General features: G+C 41.0%; 1 protein-coding gene across 1 annotated transcript; it reads right to left on the reverse strand.

Annotated features, from left to right (window-relative positions):
* Positions 1-1,132: 1,132 nt before the first annotated feature.
* On the reverse strand, positions 1,133-20,967 carry sf1 (splicing factor 1). The gene is made up of 14 exons (XM_061912403.1): positions 20,828-20,967; positions 18,924-19,351; positions 16,264-16,524; positions 13,199-13,330; positions 9,325-9,400; positions 7,795-7,947; positions 7,632-7,721; positions 3,279-3,462; positions 3,102-3,217; positions 2,920-3,027; positions 2,662-2,851; positions 2,377-2,581; positions 2,144-2,308; positions 1,133-2,059 (listed from the first exon to the last, which is right to left on the reverse strand). Exons 2-14 carry the CDS (start codon positions 19,327-19,329, stop codon positions 1,737-1,739), a joined length of 2,409 nt encoding a protein of 802 aa, XP_061768387.1. The 5' UTR covers positions 19,330-19,351; positions 20,828-20,967; the 3' UTR covers positions 1,133-1,736.
* Positions 20,968-21,015: the final 48 nt, after the last annotated feature.

The following is a 21,015-nucleotide window of genomic DNA, read 5'->3' on the forward strand; positions in this document are numbered from 1 at the left end:
CATCTTTCTCTTGTGGTCAACACAACCCACTAATGTGGTAATGGTGCCGTCTTTCGGCAGCAGGCTAGCAAATAATCCAACTACGTACTGGTCGATGTTGACCAAACAGTCCTGTGTAAAACGGTAATAACGTTTAGACATAAGTGCAGCCAGGACGGCATGAGATAATTGCCCTTTGCCCACATAAATACATCACAAATGGCCCACTGTTAAAAAAAAATACTTTAGAACAGTTCAGAGGCATCCAGAACTTTTTGCAGGCTCACGTTTAAATGTGTGAATCATATATGATTTGATGCAATGTTTAACACAAGTATCCAACATTCTAACAAGTCAGAAAAAAAACAATCATCGTAGGTTCACTCTAAAAAATTGAACGGCAAAAATTACACAATTGTTCATGGAGGTTACAAAATGTCATGTAAAAAGCATGGGAATCTGCAACTGTATTTACAGATCTATATAGCAACATCTGCAGCATCACCATCCTCTGCTATTTGCATGGCACTTCTGAGTCAAGCTAGGAAGCTATTTTGCAGTACTGGCTTGGGCCCGCCAAAACAAAAGCACTTTGGGTGTTGAGAATGTAACACATGATGGAGTGTCACTTGTAGCTACTTTACATACTAAATGCACTTCATGAGGCAGCTTAGAATGATGATGGGGATGATGACAAATTGTGTAGCTATTTTCCTGTTTTGTATGAATGTCTCACTGCGAGCCTAATTTATCTGTCGCTATAACTTAAGAAATGGAATCAGATCTAATCTTAAATTACAAAGTATATCACAAGCCTCCCCTTGAACAGCAACCACCACTATATCAGTATTTACAAATGAATGATTGGATTTTAGCCATAAAACCACTGCAATGCTAAGACTACGCCAACATATAAAGATGGAGATTTGAGTGTTGTTTAAGTCAAGGTTGTGGTTTGTGAAAGGGACCTCTCCCACTGGTCTTGCACATCAAATACATTCACTGTAACAAAGTTACTACTTAAAGCCAGAAAATAACCAGCTCAAATGTTCAGGAAGGAGTCCTTCCCCTGTTCCCTGAATAGTTGCAATCCCAGGAAGAGGTTATATAATGTTTGAAAGCTTACTTAAGGACAAGGCGCTGCAGTCAAAGGTCTAATGAATCACTTTATTTCTAACCAAGCAAGTCATTCAACAGACCGTCCAGAATGGGAATAAAACCAACATTTCATCGACACAAGCGATGTCCAGAGATGTCTGACTCTCCTTTCTATTCATGTGACAACCGAGACAACATGCACATTGAAAAAAAGAGCATATAACACTTCACATCTTATTACAAAAATATTACTCTTGATGAACTCAAAGCTCTTGAAATGGATCATGCAAAGCTTCTATTTGAAGGACTGAACAAAGATCAATCGTGTTGCTTTGTAAAAATGAACAGATGTGTCCAACATTAACTAAACTTAGCGATGCCAATATGAGCTTTTTGTTATTCAGTAGACTAAACAACATAATGCATGCCTGAGAACAAGTGTTTGGACACACGCACACGCACACACACGCGTACGCACGCACACATAGCTTTGCATTGATGTTATGAAAAGGTGTGATTTTTCAATTTGGACAAGTTAAAGTCAATTAATCCTGGTTTCAGATACATCTCGACAATAGAAAATAAAGCACTGGTTATATTAGTGAGCAGGCAGTCTATTGGATATGATGCAGGGTGGTGCTTCTCTCCAGACTGGGCTCTTAATTCTGCGGTGGAGGAGGTGGAGGGGCAGGGGGCATTCCAAATGGTGGCAAGCCAATCCCCATCATGGTAACAAAGTTGGAAGGGTCCATTGGAGGTGGGGGCGGCGGTGGGACGTACATCATGCTGGCTGAACCAGGGGGAGGCGGAGGAGGTGGAGGGGGCGCGCCGGGCGGTAGGGGCGGCTGCACCCCAGGGGGAGGTGGCACCATGGAGGGGTTACCCATTGGTGGAGGAGGCTGGACTGCTGAGGCTGGGGGCTGCTGAGGCTGTTGCCATGGATGCAGGGTACCGGTGCCAGGGCTGGAGGTTGTGGGGGTGTCTGCAAGAAGGGAAGTGGAACAACCATCAAAAGTTCACTTACACTTAATAAAGGCCTAAAAAGGCTCTCAGTTTGTGGTCTTACTTTGTTGCCATGGCAGCGGTGTACTCGTTGCCATGCTGCTTGTGGGAGGAGGAGGCGGCGCCTGCTGTTGCCATGGAGGAAGGGGTCCAGAAGGGGGCGGTGGTGGCTGGTTGCCAGGAGGAGGTGGTGGAGGGGGCATCATGCCCATCGGGGGTGGCATCATGCCTAGAAAAGACAGATTTAAGTAGTCTGTACTCAAAGATGATTGGAAGGCAGAAGGTGAGAGCACTTACTCATGGGGTGTCCATGAGGTCCAGGGCCCTGGCCCATGGGTGGAGGTGGAGGTTGCATCCATGGGGCAGGCATGCCATTGGGGTTCGGGGGCATCGGAGGGCCCCCCATGTTGGGCATGGGGGGAGGAAAGTTGTGGGGCCCTCCATGCATGCCATGGTAGCCCCTGTTCTCATTGGAACCAGATCCCATCCAGGGAGGCCGATTCTGTAGCACACAGACAAAAAGTCACTCAACATACGTGATTCTTCATGAACAGACGTGAGCTTCTTCTGCTAGAAACCAACCGGCGGTCCCTGGTTACTGTGTGGTGCAGGAGGCCGGAGAGCTCCTCCCTGTACATGTCCTCCTCCGGATCCCGGGACTGGAGCCTCGCCCAGCTCTGCCATTAGTGACAGATACTCCTTGTCCATGCGAGCCTTGTCCTGCGCCGACTGTGGAGGCTCGGCACCAGGTGCTCTTTGTGCCGCAAAAGAACTGCGCACAAAGGTTCAGAAAGACAAGAAAAAACAAAAGACTCGGTTGCTTCATGGAAAGATCCTCACCTGGTGTACTTGCAATCAGAGGAGATGTGTCCTGCTCCACCACACTTGGTACAGAGGGTGGTGTTGGTGATGCTACGAGGCTCGGTGTTCTGCCAAGGACGTAAGATCCTACACAGGAAATAACCTTAACTGCACGAGTCGTGAATGAAATACATGTATGGAGTCAAGAAATATCAACTGACCTGTTGTCATCTTCCCTCAGCGTGCCATTTAGTCTCGCCAGCTCTCTAAGCTGCATCTTGCGCAAGTCGTTCTGATCCTCAGGCGTCTCAATGCCTTGTTTCAGGATATTGCGAATCTGAGGGTGCATCATTCATTAAAATGCGCACTGATGTGGCAGCAACACAGAGAACACCAACCTGCTCCACAGCTTTCTTGACGTTCTCCATCGTGTTTGCAGTGACCAAGGCGTGCAGAGGCTCGTCTTCCCCGGGCAGCATCTGTCCATCCTTTCTGCCAACCTTGCCCTCCTTTACGGAGCCTTTACCACGGATCATGATCTTGGCACAGCATTCCTTCTCAATGTTCTTCAAGGTGTTGCCACTATGTGCACACAAATAGAAACACTGGAGATAGGTTGATTGGCAACACTAAATGGGCCCTAGTGTGTGAATGTTGACCATCTATCTGTGTTGCCCCTTGCACATTTACTTGCGACTTTCACTAGAAACACTAGGATGAAACCTTGACAGTTTTGTTGTTTTCCTTAATTTGTGCACATTTTTCTGTTTTCATACAATATGTGCACCACAGTATTGTGTATGGTTTATGGTGTTTTCCTGCATGTTAGAGCCAGACCAAGAGAGCTGAAAGACGCTTTATTAAAGTGTGAAAAGTACCGTATTTTTCGGACTGTAAGTCGCAGTTTTTTTTCATAGTTTGGCCAGGGGTGCAATTTATACTCAGGATCGACTTATGTGTGAAATTATTAACACATTACCGTAAAATATCAAATAATATTATTTACCTCATTCACGTAAGAGACTAGACGTATAAGATTTCATGGGACTTATCGATTAGGAGTGACAGATTGTTTGGTAAACGTATAGCATGTTCTTTATGTTATAGGTATTTGAATGACTCTTACCATAATATGTTACGTTAACATACCAGGCACGTTCTCAGTTGGTTATTTATGCGCCATCTTATTCAGCCTGTTGTTCACTATTCTTTATTTATTTTAAATTGCTTTTCAAATGTCTATTCTTGGTGTTGGGTTTTATCAAATAAATTTCCCCCCAAAAATGCAACTTATACTCCAGTGCAACTTATATATGTTTTTTTTCCTTCTTTATTATGCATTTTCGTCAAGTGCGACTTATACTCCGAAAAATACGGTACATCTTGATATCAGGAACAGCAGTTTCCCCATACTGCACATTATTTTATAGTTGTGGTGGTGCGTCTAAATTAATTTTAGATCTTTACGGAAGAAGTTGGTGCTGTCATTCATTACCTACTTGACAGCCATCAGACTGTATAATGCATATGTTCCTTGACTGCACTTAAATGTAGAATATATTACACACCTTTCTCTGCACTTCTATATTTTTATACATTTACACATTGTTTTCTTGCATGCACACATCACACTGTATGGAATGGCCTCAATCTCGTTACCCTGCGTAATGACAATAAAGCTGATTCTGATATGTAGAATATATTTATACTATTCATATATTATATATACACATATATTATATATATAATATATGTTGTATATTATTTATTATTATTATTGTCTATTGTGAGCGAACTGTGGTGCTGAATTTCCCCCAGGGATCAATAAAGTACTTTCTATTCTATTCTATTCTAATTTGCTGATTTGACTTGAATTTGTCGCTATCTGCTTCCCCTCTCGCACCCATTACAATGAATTGTCTGATTGACAATTTACAAATTTGTCCACTAGACGGCAGCATACATCATCAGCTTGTTGACACTTCGGCTCAACTGGGCAGATGGAGATGAAAAGGAAAAACAATCCTATTCATGGTACAAAACAAAATATAAACAGCACATCACACAATAGGAAATATGTTTTGTTTAAATTGCCAGCTCGTGTTAAAAGACGCACTCAAACTGCCCAAACTAAAACCAACCCTCATTAAACCAATAACCTAGTATTCTGTTGTCACAATTTTAAAACAGGATGGCACAATTTTTTACTGCAAAAGTCAAAGCTTTTAGTTTTACCTGATCACACACACACACACACACACACACACACACACACACACACACACACACACACACACACACACACACACACACACACACACACACACACACAGTTTTGCATCATAGATGCAAATCAACATCGACCATTCGCTCCCCGTCCACCCAGACCCACGCCATATTCAAACTACAGACTGCTTCATTGTCATCATTCCACCTACCCGATAAAAGCCGTATGACTGAAACCCTTTGGGTCTGATAAAAATGTTCATTGACACATGCCATCACTATCAAAGGCATTTTAACTGAAGAAACCAAAGAACTGAAGTTCTTTGGTTTTGTGTAGTTTTGGAATTTTTTTTACCGTATTTTTCGCACTATATGTCGCTATGAAGTATACGTCGCACCAGCCAAAAATGCATAATAAAGAAGGAAAAAACATATACACGTCGCACTGGAGTATAAATCGCATTTTTGGGGCAAATGTATGTGATAAAATCCAACACCAAGAATAGACATTTGAAAGGCAATTTAAAATAAATAAAAAATAGTGAACAACAGGCTGAGTAAGTGTACGTTATATGTAGGGTTCGGTATCGAGTATCGATTGGAACCGGGACTAACTTTCCGATTCTCCCGGAATCGTTCAAAAGTTAAAATTTCGATTCCTAGTTTCAATACCCAGTCCGCCGACCGGAAAAAAATAATAAGTCTGCCAACCCGGAAGAAGAAGCCGCTGAACACCAACGAAGAAGCGCCCACCGCCGGAAGTGTTAGCATACCGAGCCTATGTAGCCGAGCGAGTCAGTCAAGCATGGATAGCGGGCGTCGACGGTCGAAAGTGTGGCTTTATTTTACAAAAAAAAAAAAAAAGAAATATCGGCGAAATGTAACACGTGCGACAGGACTGTTTCGTGCTTAGGAGGGTGCACATCGAACATGATGAAGCACCTCCGAGTTCATGGAGTACAAATAAATGCGTGTCCCGTCAGCAAAGGACTCATCCTTTGCTGTCAGATCTCGCTTTTTCCTATTTGTGCGTTCAAGCTTCTTCGACACCCAGCGAACGTATATTTTCCACAGCAGGAGACATCTGTCCAGAACGCTCACGCATCCTACCTGAGAAGGCGGATATGGTCATTTTTCTAAACAAGAACTGTCTCTGATTTTATACTATACCTGCTGCTAATTTGGACTGGGTTTTGCAAGTTCTTTCTTATTGTTTATTTGCTTTTCTGCACCAGGTTAGCCCAATAGTGGGAGCACGGTAACATGTTTAAGTACCTGCAGCATCATACACTTGTGTGTGTAAATGTGTTTTCATGAGGTTTTCAAAAATAAAGCTCTCTTGAGGAAAGTGTACCCCTGTGAAAATGTATTCATAATTTATAATGTTTATATTCAAGTTCATAGATTTTATATTTATAATCTAGTTGAAAACTGCCCTGTGAGGAATTTATAGTAAAGTTCATAAAAAGTTAATAGAATTAAAATTGATGGAGAAAGTCAGACTATTTCATTCAGAAAGACTGTAGGTTAGCTAGCTCATTTAAAATATCCCAAACTTTTCTTTGACCCTGCCTTTTTTTTTTTTAAAGAAAGAATCGGAATCGTCAGGAATCGGAATCGAAACAAAGAATCAGAATCAGAATCGTTCAAATTCAAACGATACCCAACCCTAGTTATATGACGCATAAATAACCAATGGAAAACGTGCCTGGTATGTTAACGTAAGATATTATGGTAAGAGTCATTCCAATAACTTGAACATATAGAACATGCTATACGTTTACCAAACAATCTGCCACTCCTAATCGATAAATCCGATGAAATCTTCTTCCTCGATGTCGCTTCTAAACAACTCTGCCAACTCCAAAGGTATGTGCCGCTTCCTCTTGTCGTTTTCTGCTGCATATTTCACTACGTCCAGCTTGTAATCTGCAGTACATGATTTCCCTTTCGGTGCCATTTTTGTTCAGCCCTTCTCAGTTTTTACAAGTTACCGCCAACGATGAAATCATCCATTTTAATAGCTACGGCAGTAGCATATAGCAGTTAGCATTCCATAACCCACAATACACTTCTGCCATGACCCTCCCCCGCCAAATTCTTATTGGTTGACATGTATGTGACGATTGCTGACATTTTCTGCGTCTCTTCCGCGAATGAGATAAATAATATTATTTGATATTTTACGGTAATGTGTTATTAATTTCACACATAAGTCGCTCCGGAATATATGTCGCACCCCCGGCCAAACTATGAAAAAAACTGCGACTTATGGTCCGAAAAATACGGTACATAACTTTTCCCACTTCTTGGAGGTCCTCACAGTGTTCCTTTTCATAACCAGTTTCCACTGTACTACAACACATCGACATAAACAAACGTTTGTATGCTGATAAATGCGGCCAACCACGTATTGCGACGTCAGCTTAAGTGGAAACTTATTGATAACATGGTTGACCAGGACTTGAGTTGTTTGACGGACAAGTTATGCGAGACCAAATGTATTAATATGAACTTCATCTCACCGAGGTCCAATAAGCAGGCCAACAAAGTTGATCTCAGGGTACTCGTCTTGAGGAATCATGACTTTGTCGTTTACTCTGGTGGCTGGAGGTCTACACAATAACAAGACAGTTTTACTTTGAGCAGCAAACCAACAAATAGACAAACTGCATTAGGGACACATACTTATAATCTGCTGGCGGTTTAAAGTCAGGGTTGAGTCCAACCATCTCGGTGATAAGGGAGTGGCGCTCCTCCTCGATCTTCTTGCGCGTGCGATATTCACGCGTGTTCAGCCTCTTACCCTCGCTGTTGTAGATGGGCTCCGGCGAGGGAGACCTGAAGGCAGACACAGGACAAATAGAAACACCATGAACGACTTTTTTGCAGCTCATTTGCAAAGTCACAAAAGCTCCCTATAGCTGACTAATCAAACAAACTGTATTGAGAATTAAGAATTGCGTATTCTCAGACTAAGTGAGTCATGCCAGTGCTAACAAAAAAAAGTATATTTAGTCTGACGACACTGACATGACAGACAATTGTTGAATAGAATTTAGTGGCTAGTCGTGTTCCAAAACAAGCAAATGCATGGCCATAATTTCACCTGCATACAGGATTGTTGGCCTAAAAGAGAAAAAGGTTGGAAGAAAAACAAATCCTAAGCAGAGGCGCTGACTCTGAGAGCTGGTTGGTGTTGACGTGGTGGAAGAGGTCCATACCCCCCCGGATGCTGAAAACCTGCGTTGCTGCATTAGGGAGGCTCTGTGCTTGAAAGAGGGTTAGGTTGACGTGGGGTAATTTGGGTTAGAGGAAAGGAATTAGGATTAGATATCCACCTTTTCCTACGCTCTCTCGTCAAGAGAGCCACATTAGTAACCACGTGCTGTGATGCTTAAAGGGGGGGGCGGGACTCCAGAAAACTTCCAGCGGTGACAACATGAAGCACCACCGCTCTGTTCTGTCCCAATAGATTAGGGAAGCTTCATCTGAAATCAACCTTTGGGTTGCTGTGGAATTGTCTGCTCATGTTTACAAATTCTATAACATGGACAGGCGACAGGGATGCTGACTTTAAGTTAACTTTACACATTTCCTGTGGGAACATGTTTCCTTATCTGAGCTTTCTCACAACACATCCTGGACTCTGTATAAAGAATGTTCATGAAAATTAATTCAACTATTTATAAAAAAAAAAACCTAATAAATTGTGAAAAGCTGTTATGTTATTACAGCAACTTGTTTGTGAAACAATATTTACTATACTGTCCCACAAAACCCTAATGCACATTAACATGGAAGGAAACTTAACGCATTCATATATTGTAGTAAGATTTACAGGTTCTCAAGAGAACTGCCGAAAGAGTCTCTTATTTTTTGTTTTGTTTTATCCAAGACAAAACTTTGGATAAATATACAAGATGGTATGTCTTTGCAAACACTGTTGTTGTTGTGGGTAAAAGTGTAAATGCATCCATTTGTCAGAATGTGAAAGTGAAATTTACATCATTCTCCTACATTGCAATGAGAACAATAATCAAGTGATTAGCAGTAAAGATAGCATACATTTAAGCAGCTGAAGTCTACAACACAACTGACACTCATTCTAACCACAACACTATATATACACATATATGTACTGAAAATGAGCATTTTTCTTCCAAAAAGTTAAGGTAGAGAAAGTGTTACTGTTCATGGATTTAATCTTTTTCCGACCTGTCCTCAGGGTTAACAGGGATTCCCAGGTCTCCTGTACGCAGTTTACGTGTCAGGTCTTCAATCTGCAGTTGGACTGGAAGAATTCAGGTTAGGAAAGAAAAACAAGGATGGAGAGAAATGTGGTTATCACAACACCATTAAAACGAGTACATTGGAGCACGGTCTCAATCAATAATGCACATGTAATTGAGCTACATGAAATACAACGCCAAATCAAATGTATATCTGACAACATATTAGTTGTTACAATGGAACCTGCTTATCTTGACGCCCTTCTGATTGGCTAAACGATTTTGGCACAAGTGACTGTCAATATAACCGAAACTAACCATTGCTTGCACATTTATTTGTGACTTTGGCTAATGACCTAAGGAAATTGGGAAACAAGGTTTTTTTTAACCTTTGTTCAGTTTATTTTTAGTTGACATATTTTCCTCCATTTGTGTAGATATTTGTTTAAGCATTTTTTTTCATGTAATAATCAAGATTAACAAGTTTGTTTTTCTAATTAAAAGTATGATATACGCAAAACAAGTTAGGTGAAAAAAAAATGTTTTGGTTGGGGTGGGGAGCATAAATTAAGAGGACTCCAATTAAACAAAATAGAGAACATTTTTGAGTATTTTGGGTTAACCTTATGAGTTCCATCACAGAACCAATTCAAATCGCAAGCCAACATACCACTGTAGTATTATCAAACATGGCTGCAGTGGTTAACTCCCTGTATGTCTACTACAATGACAATAAAGCTTTTGTATTTGGGGAAATATTCCAATGGCTAAATATCTAAAATCAAATGAAATGGGTAGACAATGTGGAGGAATACTGTGCTCTTACTTTCCACCATACAAAGTCATGGCGTGCACATTTTAATGCTCGGTAACTAGACAGTAGTTATGTTGCTGCTTTCCCGACAACACCTCACTTTCAGTTTTGCAACTGCTAGTAGTGATAACGAAAACCCAACTTTAACCCCAATATGAAGTGAGATTAAAATATGTTTGTGTAATATTTTTCAAATAAAAAATTGACCTTATTCCAGAATGTATATGCATTTTCGTAATTCATTGTAGTTACTTACAAAAATTTAAAATAAAAATACTATCTATTTTCTTTTTAAATCACTGCTTTACGCAATCCAATTCGGCCTTGTCCACAGACAGTGGCCCGGTGGTTGGGACCCGCTGTGTTTGACAGACAGGTTGTCGAAATAAGTGGGTTCCACTGTACACTTTAGTAGTTATTAACATTAGCAAAAACATACTTTCTTCAGAGCTTGACCATGTAAAACATGTGATTATTGTACCTCAAGGAAAGTAATCGTTGTGCCAAATGTGACATTTGCGTTACCAAATAATAAGCAAACACTCAATGATACCAGCTTTATGGTTAAATCAACTATGTGTGTTCACAGAGAAAGTAAGAGCTTTTTGTGTGGTATGAACATTAATCTCCATCTCATTTCCATATATTTCATTTGGTTATTTTAGAGATACTAAAACTGACAGAGATTATCCCAATTTCACAAGGGTAAAAAAGCAAAAACAGTCTCTCTCTTCTAACCTTCTCTGTGAACCAAACATACGTTCCGTGCCCGTAAATTCTAAAATCTTGTCTCTTTACGTGCCTTGACTGACATTACTTACTTCATTGAGGAGAGATGCACCAATTGCATTTTGACAATGCTTTTGTTAAGGCCAGATTTTTTTTTTTTTTTACATTTTGTTTCTAAAAGTGACCAGGCAATGCAGTTGTTTTGACCCACTAAAGACATGTCACAGGCACATCAATCGGTGCATCCCTTTGAAAAGGGTAACGATTAAGTAATTATGTAATTTCATGCACATCAGGAAAGTTGCAAATAATTGTGCAGATTCATCAGTCACTAAAATAACAAGATCTTTAGAGGAATACTTCTTTAAAGCGCTTCTTGTATATTGCATTAGTAAATGGGCAAAAACAATAAAAAATAAAAGAGCGTGAGAAAAGTGTGACAACATAAAGCAGGCACAAATGAATGCTTGAACACCAGCTATGACCAACCATTACCAATGACTGAACATCAATAATAATGTCAGTTATTGAGGAAAGGACTCCTGTTATTTGTTGGTGCTACACTGCTGCTGAAAGGCACTTAGAATTCAAGTGACTTGATTATTTCCCCCACAGTGTCAACACTCGTGATTTGTTTTCCATTTTTGCTGTAGGATATTAATAATTACATAGCAGGATTTCTCACCGATTGCCACTATATATGTGGCGGTGGGTGCGTGGTCACTGTGACACCATCATATTGACGTCATGATCATTTTGATTGGCAATGAAGCATAGGTTTTAAAAACTTGAACAAATGTTTTATATATCTAACAGATATATGTAATCCATACTTAAAAAATAACTTGTGTTATTAGTACAATATATTTTTTCTCATATTCTTCTCTATTTTTCAATTGTGGCAGTTTATTGTAAAAGGTAACTTTAGCCTGACCTTGCTGAATGTTGTAATTTAGTTGGACTAATATGTAAGCAGACTTTTAAATTACAAATGAAAATACAATTTGAGGTGGTTTATTGATATTCTCCTCAATTAAGTCACTGTAAACTAAGTACACTATTAAGTACATTATACACACACACACACACGTAGGAATCACATTAAATTAATAATACAGTTTGGAATAAACTGAAAAAAAAAGTTATAATTATACAGGATGAACGTTGGCTCTAATGCAGCTAAGCTTCATGGTAACATACGTACAATGGACCAGCTCATTGACAGGCTAAACAAAATTAACACGGCCATCACAGCGCACATACATAGAAAAACAATCATTCAAACTCACATTCATACCTGGACAATTTACAGTCTCCAATGAACCCAACATGCATAAGTTTGCAATGTGGTAGGAAATCGGTGAACCCGGAGAAAACCCATGCACACGGGAGAACATGCACAATACACGCACACAGTTGTCCAAATGGAGGTTCGAAGAAGCACGTGGCGTAAAACCAGACATTGTCGGTAGTAATGTAAAAATGAGAGTTGTTTACACAGGCTTGAACAAGAAATGTCCTAATTAACTTGAAATATCTTTCTCTTCAACTTTCTGTCCTTACTTTTGTCGAGTGTTAACTCCGATCAGGTGTGCAGCCAGCTATAGCGCTGCTGACAGACGATTTAGATGGATGTTTTTTTCCTTCTTCAAAATAAAGCATAAAACATGATTATGGTATTTGAAGTTTTTAAAAAAATATATAGCCAATAGTATGTAAATAATAGACTACAGTATATACATTCATACTTAAATTAATTTTCATGTAAAAAAAACAACATCTTATTTTTTAGGTGTGGCTAGTTTTGTTTTGCCGAGGTGATTCGCCACAACCAATAACATGTAGGGGAAACCTTGCATACAATTGATTGATTTGCCATTGAAGCAGCATTGCTCACACTTTAACCAAAATACACAGTGTAAAACTTTGGCAAGTTAGGACATTAAGAGCTACACTTCCATGCACAGGAACAATACTGATGTGTTTTGAAAGGTCAGGCAAGACAGTGAACTATGACCTGCAGCTTATTGACACATACCACTACAACTTGCTAATGGGTGCCCAATTGTATGCAAACCATACAGCTTTAGAAACATTGCCACCTTAACACCATAAAGTTTAGATTTAATGACTTTGGATGGCTTTTGCAAGGACAACTGAAGCACAAGTTGTCATCATTAAACATACAGTAGGTATGAAATACAAATGGAATTGTGATTAAAAATATCAGTCTTCATATAAAAAATGTGTTAGGATTAACAACAGCACAATAAAATGTGACAACTTGAATTAGAACATGTAATTGCCGAATAATTACCTATATAGGCTCTCTCTTGATCCCTCGTAAGACCAGGGGGGATGACGGTAGGCATGCCTGGAATGATAGTCTTCTGATCGGGGGTCTCACTGCTCCAGCGGCTCTTCTTCCTTTGCTTCTTTTGGCTGAAATCTGTACAGGGAAACCGAAGGATGTTTGGCTCTTGCATATATAAAAAAAATCTTAAACCGTGCACTGTGGAATACCATATCCATCTATCATTACAAATACTGTAATGCAGTAGTCCCCAAAGTAAGGCGTGGGAGCCACATTTGGCCCGGCATGGCTAATACATTTTCATACTAACCTTTTTCAAGCTTACACAATCATTGATGGCATGTCCGCAAAGTTAATTTGTTGTCATCCATCAAACTTGACCATCTATTCCTCTTTCAATATACTGGTATGGGGCTAAACCTTTTACTTATGATGATGTTGACTTTAAATCGCCGTTTGGCCTGTGGCCCATTTTTACTTTGGCCTTTAGACATAAACTGTTTGGTTCCTGTTTAGGGTTGGGCACCGAGTATCGATTAGAACCAGGACTAACTTTCCGATTGTCCCGGAATCGTTCAAAAGTTTAAATTTCGATTGCTAGTTTCGATACCCGGTCCGCCGACCGGAAAAAAAGAATAAGTCCGCTGACCGGAAGAAGAAGCTGCTGAACACCAACGAAGAAGCGCCCACCGCCGGAAGTGTTAGCATAGCCGAGCCTATGTAGCCGAGCGAGTCAGTCAAGCACGGATAGCGGGCGTCGACGGTCGAAAGTGTGGCTTTATTTTAGTAAAAAAAAAAAAGAAATATCGGCGAAATGTAACACGCACGACAGGACTGTTTCGTGCTTAGGAGGGTGCACGTCGAACATGATGAAGCACCTCCGAGTTCATGGAGTAAAAATAAATGCGTGTCCCGTCTCTGGAATCGAGAATCGTCAAGAATCAGAATCAAAACAAGGAATCGGAATTGTTCGATTTCAAACGATACCTAACCCCAGTCCTTTTGCATCCTGACCAGTCTTCCTCTCAGGGAATAAAAGTAATTTGTCAATCCCAAGTTCTTTTGGATGACATATATTGAATAAGAAGGACCATCAAGACAAAATAGAAATATTTACCAAGTTTTTGGCTAAAGCTTTAGGAGACCAGTCTTACGATGCATTAATAGCGGCATCTCGGGGCGGTCTGTGTATCGGTTGGGGACATCTCTGCGTTGCTGATCCGCCCCCGCTTGGGATGGTTTCCTGCTGGCTCCACTTTGGACGGGACTCTCGCTACTATATTGGATCCACTTTGGACTGGATTCTCACGGTTATGTTAGATCCACTATGGCAGTGGTTCTTAACCTGGGTTCGATCGAACCCTAGGGGTTGGGTGAGACGGCCTCTGGGGTTCGGCGGAGATCAAAACACACTCGACTCGTCGTGTAAATACAAACTTCTCCCTATCGGCGTATTACGGATACGGCAACAGCTGACTGATTTGCAGGTGTGTAATTTGTTGCGAGTTCATGCACTGTGTTGGTTTTGTTGTTTGCAAACAAGGTGATGTTCATGCCCGGTTCATTTTGTGCACCAGTGAAAAAAACATGGTAACACTTTAGTATGGGGAACATATTCACCATTAATTAGTTGCTTATTAACATGCAAATTAGTAACATATTGGCTCTTAACTAGTCATTAAGTACTTTTTAATGCCTTATTCGGCATGTCCTTATTATAACCCTAACCCTCTAACACTGACCCTATCTGAATAACTCTAAATTAAGTCTTTGTTAGTTAGAATATGTTCCCCTAGTGTCCAAACAACTCTAAATTAAGTCTGTGTTACTCAGAATATGTTCCCCTAGTGTCCAAATAACTCTAAATTAAGTCTGTGTTGCTTAGAATATTTCCCCATACTAAAGTGTTACCAAAAACACATAACTTTGTCTTGAATTTGAAAAAAACAAAAAAAAACAACAACAACATTTTTCACGAAAGAAGAGTTCGGTGAATGTGCTTATAAAACTGGTGAGGTTCGGTACCTCCAACAAGCTTAAGAACCACTGCACTCTGAACTGAACTTTCACAATATCATGTTAGTTCCGCTCGACATCCATTGCTTTCGGTCCCCGGGGAGGTGCCCACATATGCGGACCTTTTCCACTGGGGTGAATTTTTCCTTGCCCTTTTGTGGTTTGTGCAGCCCTTTGAGACGTTTGTGATTTAGGGCTGTATAAATAAACGTTGATTGATTGATTGAGTCTCCACATTACTCTTTCTGCAGTGTGAAACTATTTGAGAGCAAAATGTAATACGCTATTACACCGCGACCAGCAGAGGCGCTGCAGATTCAATCTCAAATGGTCTACAATAAAAAGACGGTGACCCCACACACAGTCAAGTATGCAAGAAAAATACAAGGAAGCACACACAGTCCGGTAGGTATGTGTAGCATCAAGCGCAACGAAACTATGTACAAACTGTTGTAAGCACAATACCCATGGCGCGCAATTTGCAAAATGCGCAACTGCATTTTGCAAATTTAAAGTCAAAATAAATCCAATGTTTATTAGATTCATCACTATACAGTGTGCATCCACGACAGAACTACTGACTAAACTACTACCACAACTTGGTTTACTATTTATAAAATATAGTATTGTAGGGTTACCTGGAACTTGAAATAGGCCACCCGGCCTGAATCCACAATTTGTAGTAGTTTAGTCGTGGATGTACACTGTATAATGATGAATCCAATAAACATTTGATTTGATATTAAATTTGCAAATTGCGCGCCATTGGTATTGTGGTTACAACAAAACCCAAGCAACTGCTCATCACAGCACATTACAATAAACATGGCGTACTTTCATTTCCACTTTTCACTCGGTGATGCTGCTCAGGTAAACACATGTATCCACATAAATGGCGGTTTATTGTTTACAACAACTACTAACCATATGTTCATCAAATAAAAACGTTAAACGTTTCCGTATGGTCGAGGTTGGTGTAAATTGGCCTTTAATCCGGGCCAGCATGCTGCCTCCAGTCGCATACGTTAGCGTTAGCTGTGCGCTAAACTTACCCTGAACACCTGATGGCTGGGGAGGTTGAGGTGAAAACCCGCCGGCCGCGTTGTACTGGTTTGTCTGCGGGTAGGTGGAGGGGGGAATCGCCGGCTGGAATCCTTGAATCGGCGAAAATGAGGCAGGTGGAGCCGGGCTTGGAATCAAGCCGTTCCCGGCGCCAGGCCCTGCCTCGAAGCCTCGCTTAGCGCCGATGCTGGGATGCAACTTTCCTAAAGGAGTCGCGTTTGCCCCCGTCGCCATTTTGGCAGCCCAATCAACTCGTCGTTGAAAAGGTTAGTCAAGTTTGCCAACTATATAACCTTGGTGCAAAACAGGTTAGCTACCTCGTACTTCGAGTTTTGAGATCTTCTTCGATCACGAAAATCAAAATGGCGTCTTGCGTTAAAAACACAAAAGACTATCCTGTCAGTGGGGGGCGGAGCGCTGCAGTATGGTGCTCTCCTATTGGTCCACATAAACCACGCCCCACGTTCTCTTTAGAGCGTGATAGACAGGCGTAAAGAAATAGTCCTTGTTAATCATTTCACTGCAAGTGTATACTGGAAATACGTGTAAGGGCGCACTACTAAGTTGTAAAAATAGTATATTTATAAATGAGCCAATCTCAATAAATTATAGTTTAATGAATTACTGATCTCAAGCTTGGACTGACTCGACTTTCAAACAAAAAAAAAGGGGTGTACATTCCACCCCAGTCATTTCTCCCTCATAACCTTTAAAAGGCGTAAGATCTTGTCAAAAACGTTCATTTTGTTATAAAGAGTGTAACAGTGTAAAACTCAAAAGCGCACACACAATAGGGCTTCAGTCAGTTTATTCAAAAGTGACAATACAGACGATCTTCAAAGTAAAAAAAAAAAAATGAAGGTGGTGAAGGGCGTTTACAATTCAGTATATTTGCATGGCCTTCAAATGATTTTTTTTCTCCAAAAAATACAACCCAAATACAAGTACGTCTATATGTGACATGTAAGCCTAAAATAAAATGCAATTAATCACCATATCTACACTCTGCAGCTAGCTTCACTACCCACAACTAAACTAAAAAGCACAAACACATTAGATGGTTAGCGACTCACCTTTAAAAACATGCACCATGCACAAAGTAATTTAACTGAATGGTGCTCCTTTCATGTTATTGAAATGTGAACTTATGCTCACGTACTGTACTTTCTTCCTATCTTGTCAAATGTTGTGTTAAGTGACACTGCTTTTTGCCTTAAGACACGGTAACCAATTGAGTTACTAATACTTGCACTCGCTAATGGCTAAGCGAGCCCACTCGTCAGCTGTCACGTGGCTGTGTAAGACAAAAGTCAGTGGAAGCGTGTGTGTGTGTGTGTGTGTGTGTACCATGGCCGCTCGGCGCCTCGATCCCGCGGACAATTATATGTAGTACTTATTGTGAGGAGTGCCCCCCGAGGGCATCTGCGAACCCTGATATGGGTATCCATCGGCCTCGGCAAGGACTCGCCGAATCGGACTCCGGTCACGTGTGTGGTACGAGGGAACCGGCACTGGTGCAGAAGGAACCGGTGGACACTGATATGGGTCGATGCTAGTGGCAGGCGCTCGTTCCCTCATACCAGCCGAGACGGCTGACACCGTTGAAGCAGGCGCAGGCACAGCACGTTGTTCCTCGAAATAACCACTGTACACATTGGCCCTGTACTTCCCGTAGTAGTCCACAACTCCGTACGGATCCCTTTCCTCATAAGGCGACCGCCGCACCGGGTAGCCTGGTACCGCGCCATAGTATGAGCTGTCGCTTTGGTATGCCGCCTCGCTGCCGCCAGACACACTGTAACCTGGATGTGGCCCGTATCTCGCTGCATTCTCGTAGCCCGTACCCGCTCGGTACCCCGCCGCGGTGCTGCTGTGACCGGAACCACGGGAAGAGGCGTGCACAGGAGCGTAGCCTCCACCATAATCCGCTTCCGCGCCGCTGTAGCCCGCTTGATAACCTCGGCTGTGCCCATCAAATCTCGAGGCATCGTATCCATCAGAGTTTGGCTCTGAGCCGTTTCTGTGGTAGCCGTTCTGATCTAGAGGGCATTCTTTGGACCAGTGGCCTTCTTGCCCGCAACGATAACAACCCGCTCGGTCTCCCATTCCCGGCGCAGTACGGAGGCGGCTAGTCGAAAGCTTCACGCTCATCAGTTTGCCTTGAAAAGAAACACTCAATAAGGATTTGTTTACAATCATTTGAAAAAAAGTATTTACTCCCAAATTATGTTCTAAAAACAAGACTTGAACATCACATCACATTGGCATTAAAGCTGAAATCCGTAACTTTGTGTACTGTAAATTCAATTACTTCAGAGAGAGTATGTTTCGTTGTGCTGAATCCTAAGAAAGATAGTTAATAAAATTAGCAGAACAAAGCGGATTATAACTCCTACAAATAATGTGGACGCAGGGCCGCACACAGCGCACGATCGTAAATGCGATTCATTTCAGTATGACACGTTCTAACAATACCAATCGACATGCTCTATTACATTACGGATACCAGCTTTAAAACTTGTCAGGTTAGCCCCAGTCTCACCAGTTGACCTTTTTACTTACCTGATGGACATTCACGACTTACCTGTACATCTATAACAAGCAAACAAATACAAGGCATTCCCCCAATACGCCCAGCCCAAAAGGTCACCTTTAAACGCTGTGTTGTCTAACGCATTAATGGCCTCCATGGCATCCTCCATGCGCTCCATGTGAACAAAAGCATAGTTTTTCACGATGTCACACTCCACCACCACACCATACTCCTCAAACTTAGCGCGCAGCTCCTGGTTGGAGCAGGCAATGTTGCCAACATGGAGCTTGGTGGACCCTCTGGACTTGCCACGACTCAGCTCCACGTTCATAGACTGTCCGTTCAGCTGATACTGGTGGAGGTTGCGAATAGCTTCTTCCGCCTCAGACTTGCTGTCCATGTGCACAAAGCCGAAACTCTTCAGGATGGAGCATTCCGCGATCTTGCCATACTGGGAAAAGAGCGACCGCAGTTCATCTGACGTGGTGTCTGGTGACAAGTTCCCCACAAATATTTTCACCATTGTGATGATTTATACTTCACACCTTAAAGACAAAAAAATAATGATCAATAAACTCTAGTAGAGTTGTATTTTTACTTTTTCAGTGCAGTACACCGCGTACGGTATCCCACATGACACACCTGAAGTGAGGAAGCACACATTTAGAAAGTAAGCATGTAAGAGGACGAAAAAGGAAAAATATGGGCAAACAAAATCTATGCCGACGAGCATTTGGCTAATAAGGAGAATCCAGAGACTAATGTTGTTTAAAGTCTGCTATTTTAAAAACTAGTCCTTTCCCGTGAAATGCATCGATGAACAGAGTCAAGTGGATATGACGACAGACATAGGCTGGCATTGTTTAATAGAGATGAATTGATTAACGTGGACCCCGACTTAAACAAGTTGAAAAACTTATTTCGGGTGTTACATTTAGTGGTCAATTGTACTGAACTGTGCAATCTACTAATAAAAGTATCAATCAATCATTCAAAGATGGGAAATGGGCTGAGAGCTGCCATTACTTGGCCAAGAAGTAACTTTCATTTACTAATCTGCACTGTGTAAACTTTAGCTGTTGCACTTCCCCTGCATTTATTTCATTATTAGTCTAAAGATAATACATGATTACATATTACACTAATCGGTTTTGTCACATAGCAAAGCGTATACAGATAATATACTTAAGTATATTATCATTTATAATACACTCGAGTGTTTTGACCTACATTTGATTTGTCTTAGCATCTTTATGCATTTATTTATTTGCTAGTTGTTTGTTGGATAATAACCTACCAAAAACACGCAGTTTTCGCGCTTCATTTGGAAAATACGTAATGTTCTGTACCAAACCGTGACCTTAACTTTACCAACCCGTAATTATTGCGTACCGTTTACATACTTATACGCAATCGTCGATTACATGATTCCATACGTTTGACGTGGGGAAATTTGAATTTTACGCCATTCGGGGCAAAAATCGCGTTGGACTTGCTAGCATTACGTGAATCTTGCTAAACACTGACCGATCTTTTGTGCTCAACACTCAAGCTAAAAATGTCTAAAAATGACCGCAATTGCTTGAATTAATCCAAGACATCAACCGACGACAATAACTTGTATTAACAAAAAACTAGGAAAGGCCCCTCAACGTCATCGGTCTTATTTGATATCCCAACAATATAAACTCGCAGTAGCATGTAGCTAGCCGCCTTGGCACACCAGAGACGGAGTACTCAGATATAAATATATATAAATCAAGTATCGACGAATATTTTCAAATTTCGACAATGACATTGGTTATTTTCTGAATATACATTAAAATGTAAAACAATGCTCAGAACAAGTATACCACATCACGTGTTTAAAACGAGCGTCGACGCTTCATCGTTCATTTTTACAATATAACCTGGCATACATCCATCCCATAAAGGTTGTTTTACAATATAACCTGGCATTTTTAAACATTTTAAGTCCGGATATTTAGCGGGTTAATTCCATTTTAAATCATTATACGTACCTTTCAGAGTGCAGGGCGCGTTCACTTGCTTCAGAGTGAAAGAAAATGGCGACGGCTGCTTAAAAAACGGCCAGAACTACTTTCTGCTCAGGTAACTCCTCCGCGGAGTGCTAAACTGTGCATTTTCCCTCTAAGCCTCATCACCAAAGATTCAATTATTGTATGTAAACTTTTTTTTTTTTTACCAG

Source organism: Nerophis ophidion, linkage group LG10 (assembly GCF_033978795.1).
Source record: "Nerophis ophidion isolate RoL-2023_Sa linkage group LG10, RoL_Noph_v1.0, whole genome shotgun sequence".
NCBI lineage: Eukaryota > Metazoa > Chordata > Actinopteri > Syngnathiformes > Syngnathidae > Nerophis > Nerophis ophidion.

Bases quoted from the DNA above. Each gene is read 5' to 3' on its own strand.
- sf1 (XM_061912403.1), bottom strand. From the start codon at position 19,329: ATGGTGAAAATATTTGTGGGGAACTTGTCACCAGACACCACGTCAGAT. The intron at 3,463-7,631 runs GTGAGATGAAGT...GTGTGCACATAG, and splicing joins GGCCTGCTTATTGGACCTCG to TGGCAACACCTTGAAGAACA. The intron at 2,060-2,143 runs GTAAGACCACAA...CCCTTCTTGCAG, and splicing joins ACCGCTGCCATGGCAACAAA to ACACCCCCACAACCTCCAGC.